This window comes from Theobroma cacao, chromosome 8, assembly GCF_053813885.1.
Source record: "Theobroma cacao isolate CCN51 chromosome 8, ASM5381388v1, whole genome shotgun sequence".
Lineage (NCBI taxonomy): Eukaryota > Viridiplantae > Streptophyta > Magnoliopsida > Malvales > Malvaceae > Theobroma > Theobroma cacao.
Window position 1 is genome coordinate 13160351 of NC_142646.1, and position 19034 is coordinate 13179384.

General features: G+C 35.8%; 3 protein-coding genes across 5 annotated transcripts; 1 reads left to right on the forward strand and 2 right to left on the reverse strand.

The window, feature by feature from the left end:
* Nucleotides 1–4128: 4128 nt before the first annotated feature.
* HGPT (Hypoxanthine-guanine phosphoribosyltransferase) lies at nt 4129–6149 on the reverse strand. Of its 3 annotated transcripts, none has more exons than XM_018125595.2 (4): nt 5686–6149; nt 5400–5564; nt 4960–5039; nt 4129–4480 (listed from the first exon to the last, which is right to left on the reverse strand). In XM_018125595.2, the coding sequence occupies exons 1-3, from the start codon at nt 5983–5985 to the stop codon at nt 5004–5006; spliced, it is 501 nt and encodes a 166-aa protein (XP_017981084.1). In that variant the 5' UTR covers nt 5986–6149; the 3' UTR covers nt 4129–4480; nt 4960–5003. The 3 variants fall into 3 exon arrangements, with proteins under 3 accessions (XP_017981084.1, XP_007019669.1, XP_007019668.1); XM_007019607.3 differs by having other exon boundaries at nt 4960–5042; XM_007019606.3 differs by lacking the exon at nt 4960–5039 and having other exon boundaries at nt 5686–6141.
* A 1851-nt stretch (nt 6150–8000) lies between these two features.
* Nucleotides 8001–8915, forward strand: LOC148761214 (uncharacterized). Its single transcript, XM_088809266.1, has 2 exons — nt 8001–8088; nt 8182–8915. Exons 1-2 carry the CDS (start codon nt 8001–8003, stop codon nt 8913–8915), a joined length of 822 nt encoding a protein of 273 aa, XP_088665392.1.
* A 4996-nt stretch (nt 8916–13911) lies between these two features.
* On the reverse strand, nt 13912–18341 carry PAB5 (poly(A)-binding protein 5). Its single transcript, XM_018125575.2, has 7 exons — nt 17856–18341; nt 16451–17226; nt 16237–16314; nt 16058–16147; nt 15171–15470; nt 14535–14759; nt 13912–14381 (listed from the first exon to the last, which is right to left on the reverse strand). The coding sequence occupies exons 1-7, from the start codon at nt 18094–18096 to the stop codon at nt 14157–14159; spliced, it is 1935 nt and encodes a 644-aa protein (XP_017981064.2). The 5' UTR covers nt 18097–18341; the 3' UTR covers nt 13912–14156.
* Nucleotides 18342–19034: the final 693 nt, after the last annotated feature.

The following is a 19034-nucleotide window of genomic DNA, read 5'->3' on the forward strand; positions in this document are numbered from 1 at the left end:
CCCCCACTGACCCATTTTACCATTATTTCTAAGGTTTTCCGTTGCCAAACCGCCCATGGTTTACATTATCTCCTCATTTTACACTTTCATGGCCGACCACCCATTCGGCAGTTCAAATACATTATCTCCTCATTTTAGTCTTGCATGGTCAAGGATTGGATTGGGCTACGTATTGATGCAATATGGTAGAGTTATCACTTATGCCTCAAGGCAACTTAAGAGGCACTAGCAAAATTATCCTACGCATGATCTAGATGGCAATGATCGTGTTTGCCTTAAAGATTGGAGACACTATTTGTACAGGGAAACTTACGAAATATATACTAATTATAAAAGCTTGAAGTATATATTTCAACAATGAGATTTAAATTTAAGGCAACGTAAGGTAGATGGAACGATTGAAATATTATGATTGTACAATACTTTACCATCTCGACAATTAAATTGAGTTCCAATTGTCAATCTCAGAAGTAGAAACCATCAACTCCTTAGGGTATTGTACTCCCTGACTCCTAAACTTGACAAACTCCTGAGTCAACCCTCGTAATTTAACCACCAACTCCTTTGAGGTGGCATTAAGTATTATAGGATAATCACCTCTCATATCGTCAAATTGGTACCAATGTGCCTCTCATTAGAACTTTGACTGCCAGGAAGCCTAACAACTCGAGCTTAAGGTCTACCTCTCTTACGGCTTCTAAAGGTGAAAGTGTGAGGTCTAGCCGCGGTATCATCTGGGGCATCAAGCCCTTCAATTTCCCTCGAGGTGGCTCACGTCCTAGGTGTCATCTCTTACACGGATGGAAGCAGTCACCTATCCAATTCACATCAATATTATTAGTAAAGGTGGCTCACTAAGACTTAAGAGTTTGTGCTGCCTACTATCCATAATTGTGCTGTAGTACAAATAATGGACAAGACTTTACACTAGTCTCGGTACTCTGTTAACAGGCCTACCCAAAGACATCCTAACTATTATGTTTTAAACATTTGAGCATGGCATCCTTACTTTTTAATTTGTAAAACCATGGATGTGATTTGTGTATCTACAATTTATTTTTTGGAATTCGTTTATGTTAAAATTGCCATGGATGCATTGACTTATATTTAAACAAAGCATGAGATGCTTGAGTTATAAATCTCATGCTCGTTTAAAATTACTCAACCATGGCAAATCTCAAATATAGTAAATTTCCATAATATCATGTACTAATAAATCAAATTCATGGTTTTCTCAAAGCAAATATAATAGTAATGCCATGCTCAGTCAATAAAAATGTATCAATTAGGATATCCTTAAGTAGGTCTAAAAAAAAGAGTGGGAGCCCTTGCATTTACCATATACTAGCACCTATTCGTGGGACTCCTCACGCCACCAATTATCAAGTCAGGGCTTCCGTCCCCCTTAATACTCAAATACCAAATAGATAACTAGCTAATACTTTGTGCACAAAGATGACATCAATCTGGTGTGGTAGCAGAACCTATACCCGTAAGGTTTACCCAATAAAATAATCAAATGTAATTTCAAATATGAACAACCAATTTCCATCATGTGCTCAATATGCAATATATGCATGTATTGATCATAAAAGCCGTGAGTGATATAACAACTTCCTCATAAAATCAGTGAACATCAAAACAGCAAGTTCACACATGAAAATCAGCAAGCATGGCATAGTTGAAATATTTCACTCAAGCATCATAAAAATTACTATCAAGACAAAATAGAAAACTCATTAGTGGCCACTCTAGGGCATTTATATGAGAATGGAATACATACTGTTTTAAACTTTTCAAAATGGAATAAAAATCTTATCATATTTCAAGGGCTTGTTTCCCGTTTGTAAAACAGCTTAATAGTTTTGATACGTCCACAAAAACAGAACGTATAAACAAGATTAGTGATCATTCCGAGTCACTAACAACTCATGCAACCCAATTTTATTCAAATACCAGCATTGCAACTCAACGTAATAGAATAATATCTAATAGTGGGCATATCTTGTAAACTTGATATAATTGTACTTAATATTTTGTAGTAGTTAAAAAGGAATTGTCCACTCACCTCCGTTGATGGGAATTCTTACCAATTACTAAACCACTTTCTTAGCTTAAGCTTGATTCGATCGAGGACTCTAGCAATGTTCAAACCACCACCACCCAAGCCCTTAAAGGTTCAATGCTTCGGGTCAAAGTACCTATCACCCGTACTCTCACCAATCATTGTTTAGCAACCAAGGCACTAGTTCAAACAATTTCCTAGTCATCAAGAATTCACATTTACTTAGTATAATTCCCAGGACTATCTATTTATAATACGACCAGCAATGATTTAATATTAAAAGCTCAGTAGAAATCAATTATTCTTACCTTTATTACAACTTAGCACCTCAATGATTGTTTGTGTTAGGTCTCGGGTTGGATGGAATCATTTTTTCACAACCTTGTAACAACATGTGCACACGACATTTATAAGTTCAAGCTATCAAAGCTTTTCTACACAACCCGTAATTAACTAGTTCGATCAACCAAGAATTGAACTTCAATTTGCCAGACCTTGGTAATGGTTTAGTTCATTCAAAAGCTTGCCTTTTAACACTTTCTCAAATCAGGTGTCAAATCTGCCATAACAATTTAAACACTATAAATCCCTTGAACTTAAAATTTGAAACTTAAACGGAGAATCCCTTATCCCAACATTGATTTCCAACATCAAGCTTCCATTTGGGTAACTTAAATCCTCTCAAGAATGAGTTTGTAGTTTCAGGTTTCAAGGGAACCAAGGGCTGCTCTAATGTCTTTCACCCTCCACACGCATTTCATTTGTAATGATTTTTGAAAGGATTTCTTAGGGCTCGTGGGTTCACTCAAGTATTGGAGATGCTGGTAAGCTTAGTTGATGTGTGAATGAGGTTTTGAAGTCTCCTGGATGTAAAAATACTTGAAAACTTGATAATTATTAAAAATATAAATTTAAATCCAACTCTGTATATATATATATATATATGTCAATGAAATATACTTCTTACATTTTATATTTTTATATAATCAATAAAAGTATAAAAATTTTACGGTTTAGGGGAAAAATTATGTTGAATTTGTTGATGTTGTAGCTGTGACCAAATACAAAGGAAAGAAAAATGGAAGAGAATGAGAGGTCACAACCAAAAGAGAGATGATTGATCTCATATGGTTATCTTACTCTATTTGGTGCTTGAGGAAAAGGCGGGGCCTGGGGTCAAGGTTAGTGTAGGAGCCAGAGATGAATTGTGACAAATTTGGTAATCCATTTTGAGATGCTCAACTTTATGAGAAACACTTTTAACTAAGTTCAAGTTTGGTCCTTCTGGATATGAACATAATGAAAGACTCAAATACATGAGCTAAACATCTTTCAGGAGATGGGATGTTTGCCTCCTAAATTTTGTTTATCATAGATTCCATGTGACTAAAACCAGACCATTCCTGCAATAAATTCCACAGACCACATTCCATCCAATTAGGTACTAAAGCATTTTCTCAACTTTGAATGTCTTACAGAAAGTTAAAGGCATCGGTTCCTAACATACCAAACTTCATGTTTGAAAGCGAAGACAGAATGATTCCAAAGCATAACTTTCAAAAAAGAATTAAATTATATAATTATTATTTTATTTTATTCTTACAGGATAACTACTCTATTGTTCTTTATTCCATTCCATGAACCAGATGTGCTGTTAAGAAATAGCCATTCTTATTCTTCAAAGATAAACCAAACAAAAGAATAGACGTCATCTAGGAAGGGGATGGCTAAGAGCCCTTATTTTATGGGGATCTAAATAGACCTGTCACCTTGCCAAGACACTTCACTTGGCACCAAAACTGACTCAACCTTTCTTTACAGTATAAACTCATTTAATATGCAAAAGTAACGACAAAGCAAAAAACGTTTTTTTCTGTTTTTCTCGACTGATCCATTTATCCCTGCATTGCAGGGAGAAGGAACTTTTTTTTTCGCTTTTTCTTGACTGAACCATTAATGGGAATTCACTTTGCAAATTAAAGACACAGTGTGCATCGTCCCAATAAGTGTGCAAATTTTCCAAGCCAACCGGATGTATGATATCATGTATAGAACTCAGCAAATAAAATTGGCAAAAACCTATATAAGTGAATGTGCAAGAGACATCTTTTGTTCTTCCTATAAATCACTTTGGCTTTTTCCTTTCTCTGGTTACAATCACTTTGGCTTCTAAAATAAGTAATGCCAAATCTTATACTCCATGCTAATACCAATGGTTTAGACTCTTTAAATTCAACATTATCATGTGGCTGCTTCTTGAATCCTAAATGACCTGAACTGTTCTACATCTACTCAAAATGCCAGAGATAAATCAAATCACTTGTAGTGTTCAGGCTTCAAGACACCAACATAAGGCAAGTTCCTATATAGTTCCGCAAAGTCCATTCCATAACCAACAACGAAATAATCTGGACACTGCCAAAAACATAACATAGAAAAAAAAACATCATGATGTGTACTGTCACTGACTACCTGGGCAGAAAATGGTAACTGAAAATATAATTAAAACAGTCAAAATGCACAAAGTATTTAAAAAACCATGCAGCCCACATTTAAGAAAACAACCAGGTGCGAAACATTAGTAATGTGATCAATCAAACGCTTCATTTCCATGAACTATGACTAATATTGTACCCATTATTGAAATTCAACAAATTATGATGTTAATTTTGAACAAAGACGAGCTAATATGTTCTGTAAAATTTGAAAGTATGACATTAATAATTGCAACATATCTATCAGAAGCTCCAAAGGATTTAATCTGAATTCAGGTTTCTCTCCATAGTAAACTTCAACTTTTGATCATAATTATTTGCGGGTTCATTAACTTTCAAAATGAACATTTTGCCAAAACGAATTAATGTCTAAATGTGAAATATCTGAAATACCCTTACTCTTGTTTTCAACTTTTCCTTTCTCTCAGGCCGGCTGGGCATGGTCAGATCTCCCTGGACTCCCTTGGGGTGCAGGGGTGCTTCTTTGGAGAAAAAATTTAAAATGAAAAATTATAATTTATGTAATGCTAATTTTTTAAATTACAAAGGATAAAATTATTTTAAAAATATTTTCACAACATTAACAGAAACGGTATTCAACCAAAATATTCCTTTAAGACGGAATATTTATTTTAAAAACTATAGAATTTATGTGCAATTAGGATAAAAAGTCTAGGGTTAATGTCCTAAAAAATAAATTAAGAGCAACATTTTTTTTTCCTTAAATGATCATAGATTCTGAAAACAAAAACGTATATTTTATTAAAGCAAGTAATAAGATGCAAAAATAACACATATTCATCCATGAATGCACACAGGTAAAATTGGCTACATCTTACCTCAAATCCCTTGTAGAACTTTCCATCACCAACTAGCTCAATATCAACCTTCCTTCTTGCTGGTTTATCAAGAAAAGTGCAGACAGATACAGAGGATGCTCCTTTTGATTCCAAGTGTCCAATGAGATAGGATAAAGTGCATCCTGTATCTACAATATCCTCAACCTAAAGACCATAACACGCACTCTATCACTGAATTTTTTTAAAAAAATAACAGAAAAAGAAAAAGAAAAGTTATAGGTACTTGGAGAAAGAAAACAGAAAGAAAATGGGTAACTGGGATTACCAAAACGACGTGTTTACCCTTAACGTCAAGCTTCAAGTCAAGGGAAATGGTGGGAGCTCCATTAGAGAGAGTAGCGAAGCCATAAGATTGAGCTCGAACCAAGTCAACCGAGATGGGGAGGTGGATGCGCCTGACAAGATCGGCTAAGAACAAGAAAGCGCCGGTGGCAACTCCCACAATGAGAGGAGGGTGGGGAGCTGCCCTGAAATCGTGGGTTATTTGAGAGGCGATCTGGGCCACTCGGTCCTGAATCTGGTCCTCGGTCCAAAGAACCTTCTCCATGTGAGAGTCTAGAGACATGGAGATGACTACAGGTTTTTGGGTGTTCACCCCTTTTGTTTTTGCTAGGGTTTGATTAGGGGGTTGTTGTTGCTTTGGAAGATAAGTATGAGGAAAGATAAATAGTCTAAGAAGATGAGACAGTATTCAAGATTCTCATGATTCGGATATTGCGCCGGCTTGTATTTCAAACGTGGGAACATACCCTCTCGATACGTTAATTTATTTTGTATATATAAACTACTTCACACTCCAATTATACCGTTACTATATTTTTTTTCACGAAATAGATAAAAATAAAATAAAATAAATATTATTTAATTTAGTATCATCGATAGAATAAAATAAAAATAGTTATTATGAATTATTATTAATTGATAAAAATAATTTTGTAATAAAAAATAAAAATATCTTATATTATTTATATTATTATTTTATTTTATTTTTTAAATATTAATATTTTATTTATAATTTAAATATTATTATGATTATTTATTTATATTTTATTTTATTTTTAAATATTAATATTTTATTTATAATTTAAATATTATTATGATTATTTATTTATATTTTATTTTATGTTTAAATATTAATATTTTATAACTTATTTAAAATATCAATATTTTGATCGTTTAAAAGTTAATATTTTATTTATAATTTAATCATTAAAATTTTAAAATATTATTATTTAATTTATAAATTAACTATAATTATGATTAAAATATTAATATTTTTAAATTAATTTTAAACTCAAAATATTTTTTAATATATAATTGAAAACTTAAACTCTTTATTATGATATGATTTATTTTCATAAAAAACAAAATTACTCTTTATATAATTTAGCAAAATTTATACCAAAAGATAAAATTAAGTAAATTTTTTCTTTTTTAATCATTAAATTTTTCTTTTTATTAAAATTTCAATTTTAATAATTTAATAATATATTATTAAGTATTAGTATAATTTTTTATTTTTTATTTCTAATTTATATTTTCACTTAAAAATTTTAAAATTAATATTTTTTAAATATTAATATTTTATTTATAATTTAAATATAATTATAGTCAAAATATTAATTTTTTAATAAAAATAATAATTTTTTAAGTTTAGATTTGTAATTTTTTAAAAAATGTAAAGACATTTTAGTCCAAAATATTTTGAATTTTATTTCCATGGGCATGGAATAACTAATACCATGGGGAGATATGGTATTAGTTATTCCAAAATTTTAGCTGATTTTGAGAAATAGCTATTCCTCCTTCTTCCATAAACATAATAAACATGTGGGGAAATTTTTGAGGGAGTTTAACTATTCCCCCAATCAAACATGCTATTAGTGATTTTGTGTGGTAACACTACTACTCTCCTTCCCCATTCCACAAAAGTAATGGTCCCATTTTCCCGTCATTTATCCATTTGTTCAAACATAGCACTCCCAGGACTATTAACAGGAAGCAGAAAATTTGAAAGATTCTATTAAGGATGTGCAAGGGAAAAAAAAAAACAACAAAGAAAGCAGTATCGTAGAAATGGAAAAGAGGGGTTCAGGTCAAAGATTTAAAGATCCTGGGTTATCTATCTCAGTTGATGTGCCTATTATTAAGTTGAAAAGAAGCAGAAGTGCCATAAGGAAGGTGAAGGTCCGAAAATTTCTATGGAATGAACCTTCTGTAGAGGAGCAAACTTCAAAAGAGGATGAAGAGGTAGAGAGCAGGCAAACAAGAAGGGACTAGAAAGGATACAGGGAAGTCCGAACTAATGGTGAAAGGAGAAACAAGGGCTTGGGCTCAGTGGTGGGTCAAAAAAGGCAAGAAAAATATAAAGGCAGCTTAAAGGCAAAGAGATGGAATCACATTTTAGGAGCGGTAAGGAGGGATACGAACAAGAAAAAAAAGGTGGGGAAAGTAACAAGGGGAGAAGATAGAGGAGAATCTGCAAGTGTAATAGCAGGGAACAAGAGAAAGTCGTGCTCAGATTCTGATACAAGCACAGCCAGGAGAAATAAGGCATTATGGAGGGAAGCTTTAGCAACAATGGATGTCAACGATAGGTTGGGATTGAAGTTTTGGGAAGGGAATGAGGAAACGGTAAAGATATTCAAAGAGCTTGGAGCAGAGGATGGTAGATGACCATGTGGTAAAGTGCTGGAGGGCCCTGTGTAGAGGTGAGTTTTTATTTTCGTCACCATGATTATTTTGTCTTGGAACTTAATAGGGATCTACAGGGGAGAGAAAAAGAGGGCATTGAGGCGAATTATAAGGAGGCACAAGCCAAATCTTGTATTTATTCAAGAAACAAAAATTCAGAAACCATATGAAGGTTTGTATGAAAAATTGTGGCAGAGGGAGAAAATTAAAGGTAGAGCTGTTAAGTCTGAAGCGAGGTCAGGGGGTTTATTGTGTATGTCGCAGGCTAACTTCTTTAATCTGATGGAGTGCTTTTTCCATAAAAACTTCATTTTGCTTGTGGGAACAACAAAGGATTCTAATAGTAAGTGTAGGTTTGGCAACATTTACGTGCCAAACAATGAAGGAGAAAGAAGCGAGGTGTTCAATGCAATAAAGCAAATTATTGAGAGGTTAGGGGCTAAATGGGTGGTGGGGGCTGATTTCAATATTGTGAGATCAAATGAGGAAAGAATTGGTAGGGGGCACTATTTAAGGGCTGCTTCAAGATTTAATGAATTTATTAATGAGATTGGGTTAGTTGACATCCCACTTGTTGGAAGTAACTTCACTTGGAGCAATAACAGAGAGGAACTAGCTTTTGGCAGATTGGATCGATTCCTGATTAATGCAAATTTGCTTGCCATGGAACCCAATATGGTGCAAAGGTGTCTTCCCAAATCAATCTCGGATCATAATGCTATTATGCTTGGGCGGGGTAGGGTTCAAGGTGGCCCTAAACCTTCACTCACTGGTTGGACAACGAAAGCTTTCACAAGGTAGTTGAAGAGTATTGGAAAGGATCCAATAACGGGAGAATACGGGGAGGTGGTATATGGCTCAAATTGAAGGGGTTGAAACCAATTTTGAAGGATTGGTAGAGCAGAGTGATTGGTAACTCTCAAGACAGAATAATGATGCTGGAATCTAAACTCCAAGGCCTTAATAAGCTGTTGGAAGTTGATGGGACGAATAAGGATACTAGGGAAGAAGTAATTAGAACAAAAGCTGAATTATGGGGATGCTACAAAGTTGAGGAAAGGGAATGGTAGCAAAAATTGAGAATTAAATGGACCACTAATGGGGATCGAAATACGAAATTCTTCCATGCTATGGCCACGGCAAGGAGGAGAAGTAACATGATCCATCAAATGAAAGTGGGAAGTGAGATGATCACTAATCCATAATGTATCAGATACTCAATTGCGAAATACTACGAAGACTTTTACAAGGTCAGAAAAGTCTTACCTCTAAAAAGGTTAAACTGCTAATTTCAAAAGATAAGTGAGGTTTCAGCAGTGATGCTTGAAGGGGAGTTTTTGGAGGCTGAAGTTTAGGATATTATATGTAATTGTGATGGGAATAAAGCCCCGGGGCCTGACGGTTTTAATCTCAATTTCTTCAAAAATCAATGGGAGGTCGTTAAGGAGGATGTCATGAGTTGCATGAGAAATTTCTATGAAACAGGAAACCTTGAAGAGGGAGTGAATCACTCTTTCATCACCTTAGTGCTGAAAGTTGCTAATCCATGTGAGATCAAAGAGTACAAACCTATAAGTCTTGTTGGAAGCATGTACAAGATTGTTGCAAAACTTTTGGCTAATATGCTAAAAAGGCTCATTGGTGAAGTGATTGGAGGACGACAATTTGCTTTTGTGAAAGAGAGACAACTTATTGATTGTGCGCTCATTGCAAACGAGGTTATTGACTCACTTAAAAAGGGTAATAAGGGGGGGTTTCTTCTTAAAGTCGACTTCGAAAAGGCCTATGACAGTGTTGATTGGAGATTCCTCAACTTTATGATGACTAACATGGGGTTTGGGGAGAGATGGAGAAGATGGATAGGGGGATGCATTTCGAATGCTAAAGTGTCTGTTCTCGTCAATGGGGTGCCCACAAAGCCTTTCAAAATGAGACGTGGGTTACATCAAGGATGTCCGTTATCCCCTTTCCTCTTCAACATAGTTGTTGAAGCCTTTAGTATGATGATGAGTAAGGTAGAGGAGATTGGGTTATGCTAAGGCATCCTAATTGGGAGTAATGGATTGACTATTTCACACCTCCAATTTGCAGATGATACTATGATTTTATGTCGACTGGAGATGGAGAACCTTCGAAATGTTAAAAGAGTGCTTAAGTGTTTACAAGTAGTGTTAGGGCTGAAAATCAATTTCCACAAGAGCTGTCTAATGGGGGTCGGGTTGGGGGAGCAGGTGATAGTGAGGGGAGCCAATAATATTGCTTGTCAAGCGGGTGATTTGCCAACGACTTATTTGAGACTTCCATTGAGAGCTAACCAACACTCAGTGAGAATTTGGAAGCCTATTATTGAAAACTTCGAGGCACGTTTAGCTGGCTGGAAAGCAAAAGTGTTGTCCATTAGAGGTAGGGTTACCTTACTAAGGTCAGTTTTAGCTAGCCTTCCCATCTTCTTCATGTCCTTATCTTAAATTCCCAAAGGGGTGGTGAAAGAGTTAGAGAAAATTGAGAGGAGATTTCTGTGGGAAGGTACAGAGGAGAAACGTAAGTTGCACCTTCTGGGGTGGGAAAAGGTTCATAACTATAAGGAAAATAGGGGTCTGGGTATCATTAGTCTTGAATTAAAGAACAGAGCCTTATTGAATAAGTGGATCTGGAGGTTTGGAAGTGAGAGGAATAGTTTGTGGAGAGAGGTGATCGTGGACAAAGTAGGTGGGAACCCTTCTAATTTACTGCCTGAGCCAAACAATAATAGGAAAACTTCTCGAGTGTGGTCTAACATCCTTAAACCCTTATCCCCCTCTAATGACTATTTTTTACAGATAAAATCCAACTTATAGATGGTGATTGGTGATGGAAGCAATATACGCTTTTGGATTGATAGCTGGGTGGAGAGGGGAGTGTTGAAAGATATTTTCCCAATGATGTACGCCCTTGCTAAAAATAAGGAAGGTCGTGTTGGTGAGTTTGGAACTTGGGTCTACAATAGATGGTCATGGGATGTGGAACTAAGAAGGAGGCCTCTCGAGTGGGAAGAACTACAGTGGAAATAGCTCAAAGCTACCATTGAGGAGTTCCACCTGTGTAGGGATCTTAGAGATACTGTGACATGGAAAGGATCAGCTACAAGGGCTTACAGTGCCAGATCTTTCTATAAATAGGTTCTCCAAAAGGGTTGTTTGGAGGATAGGACATGGAGAAATATTTGGAAAAACCTGGTGCCTCACCGTATTGAGATCTTTTGTTGGCAGGTGATGCACGAGAGGGTCGCGGTTAAGCAAGAGCTGGTGAAAAGGAACTTAATGGACCAAGCAGGAGCGGTGTGTGGCTCTGCAAGAGTGAACCTGAATCGGTAAGACACTTGTTTCTCCACTGTCTTGAGGTCTGGTATGTGTGGATGAGATGGTGCAGAGAATAAGGGGTCACCTGGGTTATCCCAAAGGATTTAATTAACTCATTTAATACTTGGAATGCTGGTTTGGAAGGGAAAAGAGAGGTCAAAATCTGGTGCATGGCTTTTTGCTATTTTATGGTCTGTATGGCTGTATAGAAATGATACGGTCTTCAAAGGAGTCACTTGGAATGCTGATCGAGTTTTTGATCTTGTTAAAATTAGAGTTGCCATATGGGCTCAAGCTAAGTGGCCTCTTGAGTATAGTGTGGTTTTAGATACTTATATATTTTTAGCTGAGGGTGCAGTGGTTAAGAAAAAGGAGAGAACCAGAACTGCGAAAGAGTGGAGTAAACCACACAAAAGGGAGATGAAATACAACGTGGATGAGGTAGCTCAAGGTTGCCGGGGGGAGGTAGGGATTGGAGGCATCATGAGAGACGATGAAGGAAACATCAAAATCGTTTTCTCAAAAGCGATAGGAGTGGATAATGCTAGTGCAGCTGAAGTTAGAGCGATTAAAAAGGCTTTTTTAACTTTCGCAAGGTCAAAATGGGTAGCCACACATTCTTTGATTATCGAAAGCGACTCAAAAAATGTTGTCAAATGGACTAACAACCCTTCTGAAGCTCACTAGAGGCTTAGGAAGTGGATTTTGCACATTGAAAAGTTGAAGAATGAGGTAAGGAAATGGGATATCAAACACATCTATAGAGAAACCAATCAACTAGCTGATAGTTTAGCTAAGGGAGGTGTGCAGCATCAGGTTGATTTGTTGAATGTCTATGATTAATTTCTGGTGTCTGAGGCCGTTTCTTGGTTGGCTTTCCGGTTGAGTCTGGTATTTCTTGATAGTTACTATGACGGTTCAAAGTTTTTTAGATTGTGGTGAATGTCAGGGAAGTTCTGTGGCTAAGTTCTTGTGTTCTTCTGAGAGGATGATTGAAGATTCGCTTCTGGCAATGGAAAGGATAGGGTGACACTGATGCTTATGCTTTTTGTAACTGGGGGTCAGTGGTGGATATGGTCTGTATATGTATAGAAGATGCTGGTGGCTTTCCCTTTGAAGGGATCCCACAATTTGTCTATGCTTCAGCCCAGGGGTTCTTTTTTGTTGCAACCACCTAGGGAATGAGGTAGGCTAAGGGGTAAGCTTGTTTTGTGTGGCTACCCCATTATCCTGTTAGGTCGTTAGGGAGTTGTTGTTATGGATTACTGTGTACAGTTTTTGTTCTTGTCCACCTAGTAGTTTTTGAGGGTGGTGGGAGTTGCTTGGGTTTTCCTTTGGAAAGGTACAAGATAGACTTTGTTTTTTTTTTTTTTTTCTGATGAAGGTTCTGCTGGTTTGTGTGTATGTGATCTAGACCTGTCAATATGGGCCAGCCTGGCCAGCCCGGTCTTAGCCCTTGTGGGCTGAAAAAATATGGGTCAGGCCGAGCGAGCCCATTTTTTATATGGGCTGTGAAATCCTTAACCCAACCCATCCCTTGCTAGCCCATGGGCTGGGTTAGGCCAGCTCATTTCTTTTTTTTCAAAAAAAAAATTTATTTTTATAATTTTAGTTAATAAATTTCTATTAATAAAATTATTGTATGATTTAATTCATAAATTAAAATTATTAATTTGATAAGTAAAGATTAAACACATTAAAATATATAAAATAAATAATATTATTGGTAATTAAATTATTAATTTAATATAATTAAATATATAAATTTATTAAATTAATTAAAATTATTAATTTTTTTAGCCCATAGGGCTGACCCACCCTAATCCACTGATTTGGTGGGTTGGCCCATCTAGACCCGATTTAAATATGGACTTAAATTTTCATGACCCAGTCCATCCCATATTAAATGAAAAATGAGCTAATCCAATGGGCCAAACCCATTTTGACAGGTATAATGAGCTAACCCATTTTGACTCACATGGCGCATAATTTCATTAAAAGTTTTATAGATAATAAAGTTAGTTCTGATAATTTCCAACATTTGATCAATCCAAAATAACTTTTTTTCTTTTTCCATACAGAAAATGATCAAAACTAATAATTGATTTTCTGCTACAAGCGAAAATATTTGGTTGCAGGAAGCAACTAGCAAAATACAACCGTAAACTTAAATCGAACAAAGCCTATAACATATTACTACATGACTGATAGCAAGAATCCGTAAATTAATTAGATGGAAACAGAATCTATCTTCTGCCCCTTGCTAGAGCCATGGATGATGGATGTTGGGCTTTCCTACAATACAGCATATGCCATAAGTACGGAGAAATGCTGCAGTATAGTCAACCAAAAGCCTAATATAAGTATATGCCACCACCTCAAAGGAAAAACATTAAGTTAAAAAAAACTCCCAAATCAAATAGTACTAGAACCAGTCAATCAATGAAGATAATGGTCGACAATAAAGAGTAGTAAAAATTCCAAGTCTTCAAACATCTCAAAAGCCTAGAAAGTTTACCAACCAAAGAAAAGAAATCAGTTCCTTAAAAAAATTAGTTTCGAAGAAAACCCAGTCAAGGCAAACTCATTGGGCCCTCTAGAAAGCGGCTGACAATAGCACCTGCAAAGTAATATATTTACCAATTAAAAATAGGTGAACTTCATTTAGTCAGTTCAATGACCCCAACTCCCTACTGATATTCATTCAGTCAGCTCCAATAACCCCCGACTCCTTCCTGACACCAGACTCTCCTGCTGCAGAATCCTGAAGGACAGCCATTGCCTTCGCCACCTTCTCCTTCAAAGCATCTGGAGACTCGAGCAGATGAAGAACCTCTGTTTGGTCCATCTCCAGCAACATCCCAGTCACCTTGCCCGCATGTTCAGGCTCAAAACGCTGAACCAGGGGATAAAGTTGTTCTCCCAACATCTACAATTTTACATATATTAAAAGTAAGACAAACGACAAATGAAGAAAAAGAACTGCATATTAGCAAACTGTAACAGACGATTAAACTGCAAGATCGCTCAATTCAAGATTGTCTGATTGCGCAATCATCATAATAGGAGGGATACTACATGCCTCATCACGTTTTTTAGGGGAAGCAGAAGCTAAATCAGATATGAGTGTTGATATGGGCACTGGGTTAGGTTGTTGAAGATCAATAGGGTTTACGGGCATCCTTGAAACCTCCAATGGCAATTGCATGACAGGACCTACAATGCTTTGGGTAACTGTAGATGGGTCCACAATGTCTCTTGCATTACCCATGTATCTAAATCCTTGATTGGTATTACGTTGCAGCATCTGAAAAATATATAAATATAGGTGTCAAAGGTTGACAGTCTAAATAACAAATAGATTATGTTATTTCAAACAGCAAGTTTCCCACAAACAGTATTTTAGTTCCCATCTGTTTTACATAACCACAATAGCTAGAGAATGGTGAAGCAAAGCATTATTGGAAAAAATATCAAGGAATCAACGAACAAACAAAGTAAAAATTAGTTGAGTTTCAAAACAAACTCCATTATACAGTACATCAGTTTATTAATAATACTTTGAAATCAGTATCATGTAAACTCTTTTGAAATGCAAGGCTTGACAATTCAAGAATTATTCAACATAAAATGTAAATGCTAAGTAACAATAAGTTATTTAATATCATAATTATACTATCTGCCTTGTAAAAGGACTAGAATGGGAAAAAAGTGCTACCTGTTTCTGCTGCACCTGTTGAGAGTTTCCACCTCGACGAACACCCATCCTCTGACCTGATTGTCCTTGTCCTTGAAGGTTGTATGGCATAATATAATTTTGGGTGACACTAGGACGTATTCCTGGCAAGAGCTGTTGTTGGAAACCATATCTTGCAGACTGGGGGTGTATTAGACCCGGACCACCTTGACCATAATATAATTGCTGAGGACCAAGCCTATGTGCAGCGGGATGAAATCCAGGAATCCCTGACCCCAAAGGCGACATTGCACCATGTGTATGAAGTTGAGCAAAATATGCCTGGAAACAAAAATTGTTTAGGCAGGAAACATATTGAGATTAATATTGAAAGTAATTACACTGCAAACAACAGGAATTTAGACTTCAATCTAACTCATCCCTACTCTGACAAGCCAAAGGAGAAGGGGCACATGAAAAACAGGGGAGAGAAGCACTTGATTTCAGGCATACCATGCAAACCTTGGAAGATGCTAATCCAGAAACACGCTATAGAAAAAATGTTATAATATAGATTTAACAGAAAACCCTGTTCAAGATGCTACACCTAGATCATAAAGTTCAACCATCTATACACTCCATATACATTTGGAATTTGCAAGTCTCAAAGGTAGCACACTTTGTTGTGTTGTGGCCTTACAGATTTTACTGTTTTATAAGCCCATAACCTAAGTGCTAACATAAGGGAAAATAATAGAAAATGTTTCTGCAGTAAGCATATCATCAAGATAAGATAATTGCTATTGACTTGAACAATGCTTGACTAGTATATTTGAGTACCTTTGTCCACAAATAAGTTGGACACCTAAAACAAAGAAAATATGTCTCAAAAGTTCCTGTGCAATAGAGAAAAACATGAAATAGATCACCTGTAATCGAGCTTTCCTTTCTTCTTTGCGTTGTGCCACAGCAACATACAAAGGCTTCTTTCCAATCATCTTCCCATTCATTCCAATCAACTGGAGAAAGGAAAAAGGAATGCAGGAGACTTAAAATAACTCCAACAGATCTGCATATATGTTATGGATAAAACAATTATAAAACTTACTGCTTTTGAAGCTTCTTCAGGTGTAGAAAAGGCAACAAATCCAGAGCCCTGGCTCACTCCTTGTGGATTAAGCATAATCTTAAACAATAGTTTGAGAAAAAAAATTCCAACAATTATTATACTCAACATTAAAGAAAAAGAAAGAGAAAAGAAACTAAAATTTAATGAAAACATTGGGAAGGAAGTAAAAGACTACCCAACTACAAAGCCCTACCTTGCATGAGGTAATAGTTCCAAACTCAGAAAATAGGTCCTTCAGTTTTTCAATATCAATGCTATCATCAAGATTTTTCAGATATAAATTTGCAGCTTGTAGTTTTTCATATCTACTAATTCTCTCCTGCTCAAATCTGGCTTTCAACTCTGCCTCCCTTTCTGCTTTCCTCTGAGCCCTTCCCACATACCACATCTTGTCATCATTTTTGGTTCCATTAAACTTCTCAACAGCGGCAGCAGCTGCATCTGGGCTCTGAAAGTTTACAAAACCGAAACATCTGGACTTCCCATTCTGGTCCTTCATGACAACTGCACTGGTAATGGTACCACAAGCTCCAAAAACTTTCTTAAGGTCCTCGTCTGTTATTGTTTCAGACAAATTTTTAACATAAACATTATTGAACTTTGGTGACGCATTGGGTGGCACACGTTCTTGGCGTCGAACATGTTGTCCAACATAAACTTGTTTATCATTTATCAGCATACCATTTAACCTTTTGATTGCATTCTGTGCGGCTTCCTCAGTTTCAAACTGCACATATCCAAACCCTTTTGATTGCCCATTGTTATCAGTAGCCACCTTGCTAGAAAGTACAGTCCCAAAGGCAGCAAAAGTGTCGAACAATGCCTTGTTATCAATAGCTGGGTCCAGGTTCTTGATAAAAACATTGGCATATCCAGTCTTCCGAATGCTAGGATCGCGTTGAGAAAACATAATCCTGATAGGTTTCCCATTGATAAGGGTGAAGTTGAAAATCTCCTTAGCATGAGCAGCTGTAGTTTAAAACACAGTGAACGCAGTCAAGACTAAATTGAATATGAAGTTTGATACTTCCTAATTAAAAAATTCAAAACTCAGAAAGCAATGGCTAAGGCAGAAGTAACTACAACTTCAAAGAAAAAAAAACGATTTTGTTCTCCACTTCAAGGCATCCATCTATATGAATCTTAGAGACAAGCACAACAATCACAAGCACTGATCTTCAACTCATTAGCAACAAAAAAAAAAACATCTATTATTTATTTTTTCCAGGAAAAGTACAATTTCTCACTCGCTTTTCTTCTTTTTTTTTTTTCTGGGAAAACTAGAATTTCCTATTATCATTCATGAATTATCAGCAATCACATTAACAAGTAAAACCAAAATCAGCATTCAGAGTCTAATTCTATCCACAAAATTCAAAACAACAGGGCCACTGATCAACTCCTAAAAATAACAATAAAAACAACAAAAACCAAACAACTCAAAATTAACCACAACAATACTTGCGACTATCCACTATCCATTAAAAACATAATAAATCAAATAAAAACCAATGATAATCACCCCGATCATCCAGAAAACAAAAAACCAAAGAGAGAGAAAATAGTAAAAGATTATCTGTCTGTTTAAATCTCTTTACCTTCTTGGTGATTGCTGTAATTGACATAAGCGTAACCAAGAGAAGATCGCTTATTCTGATCACGACAAACCTTAAGGGAAGCCACCGTTCCGACTTGGCTAAACAGATCATACAATTGCCCTTCAACCACGTTCTGCTCTAGATCCCCTACGTAAAGCGACACATTCATAAAACCACTTCCCGCAGCTACACTCCCCATCGGTACCGTTGCCGCCGCCATCGCTGCTGTCGTCGTCGCCATCTTTGTCTCTCTCTCTCTCTCAGCAAAGGAAAATTCCAAAATTTACTTTAAATTTTGGAAACAGAAAGACAGCAGAATCAAAGTTAATAAATAAATATAAATACTATGGTTTTTTTTTTTTTGGGTTCTCTCAAGTAATCTATAAATGGAAACTTAATATTATTAATGGCTTTTTTTTTATTTTTTTAGATTTTGGATTTTTTTGGGTCTTGGGAGTACAGAGATGGAAGAGGGAGAAGAGAGGCAGACGAGACAGAGCATTTTATTGTGAGCAAACGGTGCCTTTGCATGTATGGGCGATGACGTGGCATTCTATGGAAGTGAGGGTCCACTGCTTTGTCTTTTTATGTCGTTTCGCTTTTGCTTCTTTGGTGTGTGTTTTAGCGTACTTCTAAGAAGGAGAAGCATAAAGTACAAAAAGAGAGAATTTCAGAGAGGTCGTATGTGACGTGGCGGAATTATCAGAAAGACACGTGTCTTCTGACTTTTTTCTAATTTTTTTAAGGCCTTTTTCGATGTTGTGTGTTTTGACTGGTGCTTTCCAACAATTTTCACGTGCTTTTTGGCGTGTCTTTTTCACTCAAGCAAAGTAAGCGAATCGGAATCGTTCAATTGTAGCAAAGATGGTAAAATAAATATTTCCTTTTGGTAGCGTTGGAATTTCATAAAAACATAATTTTCAAAAAGATTTTACATTAATTATAAAAAATTTAAATAAGTTTTTTTTATTAGGTTGAATCAAATTTTTATATTTTTTTTACTCAAATGAACTCATATTAACTATTAATAATCAAAACGTCATTTGTAATTTTACGTTCATGTGAAAAGTGAAAAATATCGCATAATTATTTTATTATTCCATATCATCATTTAATACAACATGTCAATATATCAAATCAACACCATTTGTTATAAAATGAAAAATTATGTATTGACAA